The following is a 14,182-nucleotide window of genomic DNA, read 5'->3' on the forward strand; positions in this document are numbered from 1 at the left end:
GAAACCATTTGTCTTTAAACTGTGAGCACACTCCACGGTTTTAGCAGTGAGCACTGGTTTCATAATGGTTTCATGTAAAAATAAATAAAGTCTAAACTGAAACCAAGTTATGGAACTACTATATCGCATCTCCCCCAATCACCAGCATCAGATAACCCCAGCAGCTTTAGAGACTCATGTGTCCTCTGTGTGCGGTCACGTGCACGGCTCCACACTGCTGCAATCAGACTTATTATTAGTCAGAGGGAAAGTCATGGGACAGGCACGGGATTAGAGAGAGAGAGAGAGAGAGAGAGAGAGAGAGAGAGAGAGAGAGATACTTTACTGTATACTGACTGAGTCCACATTCAATGTTTAAATAAACATTCTTATTCATGGTGGTGACTCCAAATTATAGTGTTAGGTTCCAGGTTTTTGATGAAACCAAAATGATGTGTGCATACATGTCATGAAGTGGTATCTAGTAGGGTAAGCGAACAAACAAATAACATAAGACAACTCCCAAAAGCTGATATGATGAACTACATCTCATGTGGAGATTGTAGCTGGTTGTGTGTTAAGGCTGAATAAACAGCAGAAAATGGTGTTGTATGGTGTTGTGAACCTAGTATAACACGTATAATGCAAGCAATTATCTCACAGGCATTTTGTGTTCTTTTGGACATTTTATTTACAAATTAAATGCATAAAAACTTTGCAAATATGCGCTCAATCCAAAAAATAACCAGCTAGTGTCAAATATATATGTGTTAGAAAGAATACAAATGTATATAGCTACATCAAGTTCAAATCGATAAACAGCATTCATATAAAGGAAAGGAAATAAAAGGAAAAGGGGAGGGTCGTTTCTTATTGTTTATTATACATTTGATAATACATTTGGACATTTGTGTTGCTTATGTGGTGTCTAAAGTCTTCATACAGTCCTCGGATTCCAAGGAAAATCCACTGAAATCGTGAAATGGTGTAAATTCCCACTTTCCTTATTGACAGTGAACGCATCCCGAGAGCTGCCGTCGGATTAGTGCTGTGGACACGTGACGTCACGGCCGGGCTGGGTCTGCTGCTAATTGTGGCAGAGGAATAAAAGATGTGATGTGAGGAGGGGGCGCAGACAGAGACAAACACTGTGGAGTCCAGCAGCGTCAGGGTCAAGTAAGAGCTTTATGTGAACGTGACGTCAACCTCACTACAGACCATAATATGCAGGCTGGAGTTATTAGCGCGGATTAATTTGTTTGTTTACCAGGTCTATTATGATGTTTGTTGGTGTCAGTTGATGGATGAAACCCTGTGTCAGGAGCCTGTGCTAGTCCTACGTTAGTCCTGCGTTAGTCCCGTGTCAGGAGCCTCTGTTAGTTCTGTTCTGTGTCCTGTTAGCAGCCTAAGGTCCAATGTGCTTTATTCCGCCTCTCCTAAACTGTGCGTTATGCCATGAATTCACGTGATGAGCTGTTTTCTGTGTTCAGCTCGAGACGCTTTGACTTTGTGGCCACGCAGTTAAGCCTGTTTTTACCTGAACACAGTGCTCTCATCAGGTCACACCAGCAGCAGGTCTTATCACCTCAGAAAACAAAGGCAAAATCATTATGGGAATTTGCTCCAGTTAAATATTATTAAAAACAACAAAAGCCTTAAGAGGTGACAAAGACTTTTCACCTCACTCTTGTTCAGGATGACACCCACATTTCATTCATTGAAACCACTAAAGTATTTTTCAGACTGACCCTGAGTGTTTGTATTTACAGGTTAAAGTGTTTGTACTTAAGAATGTAAAAGAAAATTGAAGGTAAAGTCAAGTCCACTTTATTATTGCATCCATAACTTGCATACAAACAACTGTACCGCAACACCACAAATTGACGTGCATCAATTCTAAAAATGCAACTGACTCTGCTTTCACAAACTAGAAACTCACCCACTCACTCACAGTGATACCTGTGGACGATCTTTGCTGTTTTCTTTCATTGGCTCTCACTTAGACATTTGCATTCACTCATACAGCTCCTCTGGAGAACGGCCGGATATACCCCTGCTGCTGCTGATGCTGTGGTTTTTGTTGCTCTCCTCCATCATTGCTTTCAATATTTAATATCTGTATGTGTCTTGAGTTTAAAATTAAGTTTTTGAAATTGACATTTTTATGTAAAAAAAAAGGATTCTGGGAGATTGAATTACGGAAATGTTCAAATGATATAATGATACAAATTATCTATTGTGTTGTGCTGTGTTTAGCTTGTGTGTAGAGAGCGTTTGTTAGTGTGACAGGACAACGGGGTACAGCCAGGATGTCGTCAATGAGAGGAGACAGCAGCTGGTCCCAGCCGCGGGACATGAGCAGCCTCATCCAGGCGTGCAGTTTCAACATCCAGAGGATCAATCAAAACTGTGAGCTTCCTTACCGCATCCAACACACGCTCACACAACAATGTGATTACACCTCTACACGTGCATTATTTCCCCCAAACAGCTGCATGTTAACTGACGTGGGTTCCTTCTCTCTGCAGCGGGTCAGATCAAAAGTCTCCTCTCCCAACTGGGGACGAGCAAGGAGACCTCAGAGCTGCAGGAGAGGCTGTGAGTGCTTGTCTGGCATTAACAGAATCCCATGCATATTATCATCATTTGACACAGTTTGTGAGCTCTGCAACAACTCAAAAGCATTTTCAAGAGTGTCTAAGCATTTGTTTGTGTTCCCCCTGCAGCCAACAGCTCCAGCACTACACCAACCAGTTGGCTAAAGAAACCAACAAACATCTGAAGGAGCTGGGAGCACTGCCCCCGCCACTGTCTCCATCCGAGCAGGTCAGTGTAGCAGCATGTTTAACTCACTCAGTGTATGTTCATGTAAATTACATTTTAAATTAACATACATGTTGTTGTGGAAAATCTGCTGGTCAAAGGTCTACTCATCAGTGCAGAAAGGGCTCAGGAACCCTTTGTTGTGTTATGCTGAAATAGGTATTACAACTTGGCCAAATTAAAAGGCATTAAGTCTGAAACACAAAAAGGAACAGCAGTATACACTTGAGTCCATGCCCATGTAAAATAAACATCTGTGCTCACAAAAAGAGACTAGCTTACTGATTTTACAGAGAAGAAAGAAATGTGTGTGTTTTGTACATCAGGTGGTGCTGAAACACAGGGAATGTGAAGGGTCAGGTGAGGGCAAAGGTCATGGAATACATCTAAAAATAATCCACAGCTCCTGGAGCACATCAGACAACCTTGGTGTCAGCTGGTGAAACTAGACAATACTATTTTGTTCAGACAATACTGAGCAAAACTGTCGTTATTTTCTTTGAATGATCACAGTAATCATTCCCTTGTCTGTCCGTCTGTCTCTTTACATACAGTATTCATGCAACAAAATATGATCTATTTATTTAAACATTTAGAATAAATGTTAATGTTGAATAACATGTTAATTACACACTAAGGATTTTGACATTTAAAAGTGAGATATTTCAAAACTAGTTAAGCTTTACTTTTTCTTTTGTCCCCTGGATTAGTGGATGTCTTTGATACATTTATTTAAAGAACTCACTGGGGGAAATTATTATAAAAATGTAAACAGTGATTTTTAAATTGTTTAAATACCTATGATAACTTAACTCTGTTGTGCTTGTTCACAGCTTTGAAATATACATGCTCTATTTATGCTTAAGATACTTAAACAAACAATCAGAAAAGTTAGATCAACATTTTGTTTTGGACTCACAACTATGTCTATATGTATTTGTGCCTTGGGACTGTGCCCTGTCCAGAAAGGGACAGCAGACCTAAGGTCATGATCCTGCTCTCTTAATTGTAATCAGGTAGTGACCCTGCTCCAGCCTCTACAGGTTTCTGCAGTTCTGGGCAAAATGTGTGCATTTGGGTGTCCGACATGAGAAAGTAAAAGAAAGAACATTGAAACAGTCTTTCTTCTTTCATTCCTTCTTTCTTCCAGAGGCAGCAGAAGCTGCAGAGGGAACGCCTGATGAATGATTTCTCTGCAGCCCTCAACAACTTCCAGGTCGGGCAGCGGAAGGCGGCTGAGAAAGAGAAGGAGACAGTGGCCAGAGCTCGAGCCGGATCCAGAGTCATGGTGAACGAATAGCAGACTTTACATTGAATAGAATGGTCTAGACTTAACCGCCAGTAACATTATAGTCCCAAAAACAAAGAGATGACTTGAATTACTCCCGTTATATATAAATGCGTGATTGATAAGTGACGCAGGCTGATGCTGATGAAAACTTACTGTCTTCAGGGAGATGGAGTGAATGTGAATGACCAGCTGGTGACATTTGAAAAGTAAGTTTCATAAGTGTTTTTTTAAATTACTTTACACTCACACACAATCTCTGTCGGCCATTTTGTTCTCTGTTCAGTTTGTTTCTTTAAGTTCTTTGATAAACTGCAAAGTTCAAGGTATTTTTTAAGAATCAGTCCACAGTGAAACAGTTCTGTGGAAAGTATTTTCACTGTATCCAAATATAATAATGAGACATTATAAACCAGAGCATGGTGACACTATCAATATGAACAGCTTTTAGCATATTGTAGAAATATTAGAAGAATAAAGCCAAAGATATGTGTAAGGTCATTCAGAAACATTTAGTATCATTACACTGTTTGTCCAATAGAGGATACTGTTAAACTTTACACCTAATGTTTGTACTTCATATGTCTCGGTCAAAATTCTTTAAAAACCAAATCTTATTCATCTTAATGAAAATTATTAATAAGTGAAAATAATGTGTTAATGTGGAATACATTGTTATTGCACTTATAGAATGAGCCTCAAAGATCCTTTATTGGTCAGCAATTTTAGAACGTAACCCTCAGGAGTCGCCGATCAAGCCTTAATGACTTAACGTAACGTTTCAAATGCATTTTGATCTGTATTGTTATATATATCATGATATGATGATTATTATTATTGTAATGTTCAGGGATGACGAATGGGGTCCGGACCAAACTCAGACTGAGGAGCCCGCCATCACAGAGGAGGACCTGGAGCTCATCAAGGAGAGGGAGACAAACATCAAACAGCTCGAGGTATAAACCTGAACCTACATGATGTCCCACAGAGAGAGCTGTCCCACTGTCACTGCGTAGTTGTCCTCATGTAGTCCCTTCTGTCCTCCTGTCCAGGCCGACATTATGGATGTGAACCAGATCTTCAAGGACCTGGCAGTCATGATCCACGACCAGGGAGATATGATCGGTATGTAAAAGGCAACTCGGGTTAGCCCTGAGTCCTACAGATTAGTATATGTGTATTAACACTGAGGCTCCTGTGTTTCTGTTGACAGACAGCATCGAGGCCAATGTGGAGAGTGCTGAGGTTCATGTCGACAGAGGAGCAGTGCAGCTGCAGAAGGCAGCCTACTACAAGGTAAGATAGAGGGTCTGGACAAAACAATGGAAACACTACATGTAAAGATTAATCACATTTTAAAAAGCCATTTACAGATGTAGGGCATAATAAACAAAATAATACACAATTATTGCACGTTGAAGGAGTAATACGTGGTCTGATTCTTCATTCTATGAAAATACCAAACCAACAAAGAGCTGATCCCATAAACAAAGAGCCTCACACATGTCCTTCATCTGTAGAGCTGCACAAACACATGCAGTGAGCAGCACTGTTGCAGTGAGTCCTGTACTGGTCCATCTTATTAAACCCACGCCAACCAGTACCTGCAAATCTGGACTCACCTGGACCCGTTTACATTTGTCCCACCACCTGACCCCCTATCCATGATTTAACACAAATGCTACATACACAGTAACTCACATCAGCAGGGTTATGGGCTTCTTGTCCTCCTGTTTAAGTGGTAGAGTTGTGTTCTTGAAAAGCATCTGAATTGTCCCAGCCCCTGAGCTCATGCAGCTCTCTACGCGTTTCCTCAGCGACGACGAGCCAGTTTGCAGCTACCAAATGATAAACATTTTGGTCACTTTCTACAAGCAGCAAAGCCACAAAGAACGTATTCACCACTGGTTATTTCTATCTTTATGTCTCCATTGTGATGTACTAACTAGTTCAGTGTCAGTAGTGACAGTTTTTTGAGCTGACCCGAATCCTAACCCTGAGTAAATGTAACTTAACTTTTAATTCTAATTTCCAAACCCTTGCTCAGTCCGATTCAACCACACATTGTTGGTTTGGGATCTTTTCACGGATTTCTTTTTAACAATAAGAAAATTATACATTTGTCGATCAATAAAGTTTGATATGATGTTTTGTCCTCTACCAGTACCACAGCTACGTAAAACAGCATAGTCCCATCTTCTTCACTCACTCTGACATGATACTTGTTGTGTGCAGAGGAAATCTCGTAAGAGGATGTGCATGCTGGCCATGGTGCTGACGCTTGTGCTCACCATCCTCATCATCATCATCTGGCAGGCCATCAAATGAGAGGAGAGGCACAGCCCGATGACACTTTCAGACAACTTCCTCTGTGTGTGTGTATTTATGTGGGAGGACAACTGAGTGGGAAGAAGAGTTGGTTTGTTATATTGTATGTCTTTTGAGGTTAACAGCAACATGTTAGGAACTAAACTGCAAATATATTTTGTGATGCTGTTGAACATTTTTTATCGTTTGTTTTTTTAAGTCAAAAACTGACACATGTTCTTCCTCCTGTTGTTTGGGACGTTACAGCTGTTCTACTGTGTGTGTGTGTGTGTGTGTGTGTGTGTGTGTAAACAAAATAAAGCTATGTGTTTTTATGCATGCACAATACAAACCCTGTATCCCTTCTCAAAAGTAACGTTCTCTTCAGTGTAACTTTTATCACTACAGTCCCAGCTTGGATTATTATGACCAATGTTGCACAATTTTGTACAGAGAAAGTCCATCTTGTCTTGTTTGAGTGTGGAGTGTAGTAAGTAGTGTCTTACTCATGATAATGTTGAAAGAAATAAGGTGAATGTGTGTCTTCAGTAAAAGAGGTTGTTTCGCTGCTCGTGCTCAGCAGAAAGAGAATTAAATACAGATCCACCTGATGATGTACTGCTGGTGTCATGTCTCCTTTCGTCCACCAGATGGGGAGCTAAGCATGATGGTAGAGGGATCATCACCACAGACAGGAGTTTACCTGAAACTGTAAATGAGCAGCCCTGGGGTTTATACTTTAATGTACTGAAGTGAGACCACCATAGTGGAAACAAACCACATACAAATACATTTAGCTATTTCCAGCAACATCTGCTAAGAGTGAAAACGAGAAAATAAAACGCTTAAAATAGACAGTATAACTAGAAGAAAGCACACCTTTAAAAAAGGAAAAATATGATTTACAATTTGTTTTGTGCCAGGTGTATACTGGTCAAGTTTTTTTAGCTTGATTATTGTGCTGGAATGAAAACAAAAAATATTTCTATGTGTAATGTGATGGTTTCAAACACAATAACAAGAGCTTCAATCCTAAAGAGTCAGTGTATTAAGAGCAAAACCTGCAGCATCCAGCCTCTACCCCATACAGTGGATAGTTTATGATGCTCACAGTATTAAAAATGGCATAAATATCATTATTGATAGAAAAATCTGTTTCCTTAAAATCTCCCTTTTAATCTCAGAGAGTTGTCAATAACTTACATCCAAACTATTACAATAGCAGTGCAAAATGAATGTATGCATCCAGAGTAAAGGGATGTTGTACTTGCACCACAAACATGTGCTCCATGACTCTCCTCCTGTCTGAGTCTGTCCTGTGACAGACTGGTGACCTGTTCAGGGTGTTCCTCCGTCTGTCGCCCACTGTGTTTCCAGCAGTGTGTTCTCCCAGAGCACTTACAATACCTTTTGGTTGCCACAGCAACAGTTTCCGGCAAGTGTTTTTGAAATGAGAAATTTTTAAATGTAAATGATACAGGTTTATTTGGGGTAGTAATGGATCATTCTCTCCAGATAAGAGATGGATAAAGTGATATATCTGTTGGCCTGGACAATACTAAAGGTAAAGAAAAGTATGTTTTTGTTATTTGAAACCTCTTTCAATTTATTGTTTTTTGCAATAGCAGTGCTGCTATTTCAACCACTTACAGTAGAACAGGTAATTCTACTGAACATTAAAACAAAGACAACATGCTTCAGGTAAAAAATACACCTGAGCCTTGTTCGTGCAACACACACTGTATTCATGACAGTGCTTCCTGTGCTTTTAGGCCAGCTCATCACATGGACTACTTGATTGCGAGTGAAGTGCACTTGTAACCACTGAAGTGACGTTAATATAGACTGGAACAGTATTTGTGATGAGGACTTACTTTGCTGATTGAGATCCAACAGTATCCAATTAAAAACTGAACTTTGTAGTGTTTTCTTGGTACCTCATTATTGTACTGGAGACATTTAGCTGACGTTCTCAGAGTTAAGTCAAGATGTTCAAATGGTGGGTGGATTTTGTCTGAATGAGACACTTTGTGTGGACGGAATAGAAAACAAGTGAGAAAGGAGAGTATGTGGTGGGATGTGATGAGGCATACATGAGGGTTGTCTTGGCCACAGGCCGTCTTTATGCTGCGGAGGAGCTCTGAGTGGTCCTCATCGTCTCTGTAAGGTCGGGAGGTTCCAGCAGGTTTGTGTGGGTACGCTCACACCGACCTGTTATCAAGAGATGAGGTGTCAGCCACTCAAAATCACTTCAGTCTGGAGGACAAATCTGATTTCATCATCCAAAGTCAAACAAGTCAAATTAAGTGATGAGGACACAGTCTCCAGGGATCATGAATGTCTGTACAAAGGCAGCTATCAGGGTTGAAAATGCCATAATAAAGACTTTTCAGCTTAAGCTAAAGGCAGATGGATTACACCTTGTCTTATTGACAGTACACTGGAAACTTTTATTCCATCACATAACATGTCATTACCAACAATTGAAAAAAAGGTCAGAATGAAGATATTCATAAAATCATAACCTTTAAAATTACAAAAACAATATGATAAAGTCCCATCAATGGGGGGGGGGGGGTAGAAATGTCATTACATAATCACAAAAAAATTGTCTAATAATAGCCATATACTTTATATTTATATATATATACATATGTGTGAAAAACTTCAGTAAGTGGCTCAGATGTGTAGTAGTTTGGGGGATTCTTACTGTTTTTCCAACTATTTGAGTCCAACAAAAAATAACGGTCTGTAGTGAAATTGCATGTTGGATAATAGAGGCACTGAATCTGTCTATTGTGAGTTTGATAATCTTACAAGACTGAAATGCTTTCCATGATATTTGTTGCAATCATTATTGGCAATACCTCTGTCACTACGTTTGTCTTTCCTGCTCCCTTCTCCTCTGCCAGACTTTGTCTTTTGTATAAATACTTAAGACATTGATACACTTCTCCAATGATGTTAGACACTGTCTTTTCCAATCAATGTTTTAAATGTTATTTAATTGATGTGCTCTTCTATACGTGGGAACTATTGCACTTCTGTCTGTCCTGGGACTTCTAGGAATCCCTCACTTGTGATTCTATCAATCAGTCCATCAATCCAACCACTATACTGCCTATCCACCAGCATATCATAGGGCCAACGAGCAGAGACAAACAACGATTCACAGTAACATTCAACAATGAAAATAATCATGAACATTAAGTTCTATTGAAGTATCTAACTACTAATTCCACAGATGTCTGTCTGTCTGTATGTGGAACAAATATCTCAGAGCATTACCACGGCCAAGAAAACAGCCTTGTGATTTGTGCAAATTAGCACTTAACTAGTAATATGGTAAACATCAGCATAACCATCACACATCACTATAACCATTTTAATTCCAGCGCAACAATAACATGTTCACATTGCTCATCAAAGCACTGCTTTACGGAGCTGCCAGCATGGCCTTAAACTCCACAGGAAAGCTGCTGCTACTCCTGTATCGAGACAGTGGAGTCATTGTATCAGATGTCTGATTAGACACATTAGAATCATTCCACCGTGGTACAGGAATATTTTACTGAGCAGATCAAATGCCTCAATTGGTCTTAAGCTGCTTAGCTTGAGAGAATTTTAATGAATGAGGCTTTCAATGAGAATATTTTAATTTCCTGTGTCGGCAATGAATACTTTTCAGAAGTGTTAAAGACACAGCATTCAGGGGAACGCTGTATTAGGATACATGTATTGTCACATCAACAGTAGCAACAAGCTGCTACAGTAAGTGAAAGTAAAGCTGCATATTTTGAAATAAGTTTTTAAGAAAAAGGTAAAGCTCTCCAATACAACTCACAAAATTTGAAGTAGAAATACGCCCTAAGATGAGTTCTTCAAAGTATAAAGTGTGTAAATGGCAAAAACATTTGACCAATGAGTTGACGGAGTTATGGTTCGGAGAGGCTTTTTAAAGTCTCAGTCTCATAGACATTTTTGTGCAGTTTTTATAGGTTTGTGAGTATTAAAGCTTGTTTAGATCTTAAAATGTGCTGAAAGACGAAAAGTAGGGGAACAATAGGCTCCTTGTACCAATAAGTGTCCAGGTCCTAATTATGGAGATCACTGTGGCTGATGGGACATTTAATGCAGCAGAATTTGTGTTGTAGCCTTCCCCTTGACACACTACTGTTTTCTCCACAGGCAGTTGGTTCAACCTCATGGTTTAATTTGGGCTGTGACACACACTGTCAGCTGTGAGGCTTTATACAGAAAGGTGTGCGTTTGCAAACCATGTCAATTCAACTGGATTTAATTAATTTGGCCCATGAGGTTTCTGAGTGGTTGAACCTGTCATCCTTAAACTCATGTATGATGTAATGAAAAATCATTTCTGATCAAATTTGAATGTCTGATGGTTTCATAGTGTACCTGTGAATAAATGGGAGCTCTTCCCTGCAGCTCCTGTCATCTTTGTGGATTAAGAAGAACATACAGTATGAAAAGGCCCATGTCATAATGTCTTCTCTCCATCTTTTCACCTGGCCTTTAGATTATAGAAAGTGTGTATTCCTTGTGAGACTGGATGTCTCTAAGGTAGCCCAGTAAAAAAGGTCATAAGGAAACCGCCTGCCTGCTCGTCTTTCATTATTCTGGGAGGATAAAAGGAGGGTGCATCTGATTTCCATATCCTTTTTGTTGGAGGCTGAACCCATTGTCCAAGCGCTTCTTTCATTTCCTCTGTTATAAAGACTTGAACACACATCATCAGCACTGATCTGCCTCGCTGATGTGCAGACAACAAGTGAGAGTGACGGCGATTTCCCCTCTTTGAAGAGAGGCAACAGAGGCTCTCTTGATTGCAGGAAATGAAAGGGAGAAGATTTCATGTCTCTTGATGGATGTTTGATGGAGTTGGTCGAGGGAGGAATGGCTAAAGAACTCCTCTTTGACATTACCCTCCCGTCAGATGGCAAACAACCTCTTTCTGTGCACTCATCCTGAACTGTTTACGTTTTTCTCACACCATCAGAAAGCTTTTAAAGACAGAATAAAGGTCAGTTAATGGTTTCTGGATGACATATGCCGGCTGCAGACATGGACACAGACACACTTAAAAATAATCACAAGGCAAGAGGAAGGGCTCCTTTCTTTGTTGGAAGAGAACAACGTGTGTGACAGCTTAACAAGAGCAGGACCAAAGATGGGAAATAAACATAAACTTCACAAAACAAGTGTCCAGTTTGCGTTGCAGCATTGGCAGTCAAATTGTGGACACATGAACTTAAAGTCATGAGGAACCCTTGTGACAGGGTCCTGGATGGTAATTTCATTTGCACCACCACTTGTCATCTACTCTTATCGTCTGAATTCACCCTCATATATTGTCTGCATTGTGGCATTCTTCTCTCCAGGCAGGAGCTCATCTCACTGGTATGTCAGAGATAGGAATCTATCACAGGGAGAGAGCCACGTTTCTCAGTTGAAGAGCAAATGATCCTGGTCCCAACCCAGATGCAACAATTTAACATGAGTCTGATCATCATGTTGCCAATGTCATCTATTCAGGCTACGTTTCTGTTGCAACAATCATTGTTCAGCGTGGCTCGCATGCCATGGAACAAGAACTCAACAGAAACAGAAATCTCTATGTGAAGAGTTATAAAGTTCACTACAACGTCTGACGGGTCGAAAATCATGAATAGTCAGCTGATGTTTTCAAAAAGAAACGTCACTGCGAAACACTGTGACATGTGGGTGATTCATAAACTAGCTCCAACAACTGATTCTCCAGTTCAGGCCTATGCGTACTGTATCAAGCTTCACTGAACTTTGAGTAAACAGTCGAACAGCTCTTTGTGTCGCATCAGGTCTTTACTGCAGGTTCTATGGAGTCCACTGCACTAGTTAAATTAAATTAATTTAAATCAAGCGTCTCAAAGAAGAGTATCATGAGTACAGGGAGTAAGCATGGCATCAACTATCTCACTCAAAGAAGGACTCATGCACTGTTTGCCCCAAAACACAGGAGCCTGACACACTTTATTTATTTTGCGACAGTTACCTCGAAATGAGAAACAATGAGCTAAAAGAGCTGGGGGAACTGTGGCCTGCAACAAGATCAACCACTTTAAACCCATTTACTTCTGTGCTGAAACTAAAACTGAAATCGGGTTGGTTTTATAAAATGACTTTCAGGTGGAGCACCAAATGGGAGCCAGGCTTTCCATTGAGAGGGTTTTAAACAAACTGGGCAGTATATTTCTATAAAAGAATAAACAACTGCTGTACAGTGTGGTTGCTCCATATTCTTCTGTCGACTCACCTTTTTCATCACTATGATTGGTTGTACGTCTGTACTTTGAGATTTGACAACAGCCCCTGAAAACCAGACATGAACTTGAGGATGATGCCAGGCTCAGTGCGCTGAAGAGTCAATAATAATGATATGTAATAAGGATGATTCATGTAATAAAGACTACTTCCCTATTTTACACAAGTTCTACTCAATCTTTATGTAAAAATACCCATGGATACAACTTTTGTTGCATGCAAGTGCTTACATTCCAAATACTGTAGGCTATTTCTTCATGTGCCAATGTTGTTATGAAAAAGTTCATGAATGGGTGTCAGCTTTTCCCTATAGTCAGTTGAAATTACATTTAATGGAATGAACAGCACCATTTGGAACTACCTCGAAACGAATTTGTTGTTTTATAGAGGTGCTATTTTTATTTTTATTGTTTTACTTTTACCAAAAGCAAATATTTTCAGTCTTGATTCTCAGTGCAGGAATGAATGGAGTGAGGAATCTGACCCATTCAGGCTTTAGATTGTGGTTCAGGACGATCCAACCCATGCTGAACCTGACACCCTCTGGCCCAAGATGAGCCCTGTAGCTGCTCCAGTACCAATGGAGTTGTTTCTCTATCCAGGGATGGCTAAAAATAAAAAGAGCACTAGCAGCTAACACCAAAGCTTATCTGCTGGAGGAGATAAATTGTAGTTTGTTTCTCACGGGTGTCTTTTTGGAAAAGGTGTTGTGTGATTGGACGCACAGCCATTTGCAGCAACAGTAGCGCTGACTGGCACGGTGTCATCCGATCAGAGACACATATTCAAACATATCACAAAGACACACAGGCTGTCCAGGGTGGAAACGCTCTAAAAATAGATGCTGGTGATATGTTCACCATGGAGAGAAATCTATTTATATGAGGCTTATGCACGCAATGTATGCAGATACACTCCCCTGTGACACACAAACTCAAGAATTCTCTCTTGAAACTAGCTCCAAAAGTGACATTTGATGGCCAGCTGTCCTGTTGCTTTCCTTCATCATTAAACCTGGTCTGAAAAAAACTGGGCCAAACATGGTGAGGATGTTCCTGCTGCTTCTGTCTGACATGATGTGAAGTACACCCAGGGGTTCTCTGTCCCTCTCTGCTGCCCTACATACGGTACAACCCACACTCGCTTTCCCCCATCCAGATAACAGTCACAGTCACCTTGACCAGATACACAGAGAGAGTAGTGCTGCTATTCTGGTCCACAAAGATCACTCACTCTCATAACCTCCCATGGCTCTGATTAATGGGGTCGTTTAAAGAAATCAGTTCAGGACTACCTCTTATTTCGATGCATTGTACAGGCTTATGTTCTCTCTCACTTTGCCACTTCTTACTGTTTACTTTAATGTATTTCATAAATTTTCATTTAGCGTTCACCATGTCAGATTTATAATCAAGGGGATACCAGAGCCAAGAGAGGCAGCCCAGTGCCTTCTTTTTTAGATGACCT

The 14,182-nt window shown here is 40.2% G+C and overlaps 1 protein-coding gene across 2 annotated transcripts; it reads left to right on the forward strand.

Moving 5' to 3' along the window:
- The first annotated feature begins 1,029 nt into the window (after positions 1 to 1,029).
- On the forward strand, positions 1,030 to 7,016 carry LOC133964392 (syntaxin-12-like). Of its 2 annotated transcripts, XM_062398433.1 has the most exons (11): positions 1,070 to 1,155; positions 1,749 to 1,789; positions 2,236 to 2,388; positions 2,508 to 2,577; positions 2,706 to 2,805; positions 3,953 to 4,090; positions 4,256 to 4,299; positions 4,941 to 5,046; positions 5,143 to 5,215; positions 5,304 to 5,386; positions 6,326 to 7,016. In XM_062398433.1, the coding sequence occupies exons 3-11, from the start codon at positions 2,289 to 2,291 to the stop codon at positions 6,416 to 6,418; spliced, it is 807 nt and encodes a 268-aa protein (XP_062254417.1). In that variant the 5' UTR covers positions 1,070 to 1,155; positions 1,749 to 1,789; positions 2,236 to 2,288; the 3' UTR covers positions 6,419 to 7,016. The 2 variants fall into 2 exon arrangements, with proteins under 2 accessions (XP_062254418.1, XP_062254417.1); XM_062398434.1 differs by lacking the exon at positions 1,749 to 1,789 and having other exon boundaries at positions 1,030 to 1,155.
- The last annotated feature ends 7,166 nt before the right edge of the window (positions 7,017 to 14,182 follow it).

This window comes from Platichthys flesus, chromosome 11, assembly GCF_949316205.1.
Source record: "Platichthys flesus chromosome 11, fPlaFle2.1, whole genome shotgun sequence".
In the NCBI taxonomy this organism is placed as follows: Eukaryota; Metazoa; Chordata; class Actinopteri; order Pleuronectiformes; family Pleuronectidae; genus Platichthys; species Platichthys flesus.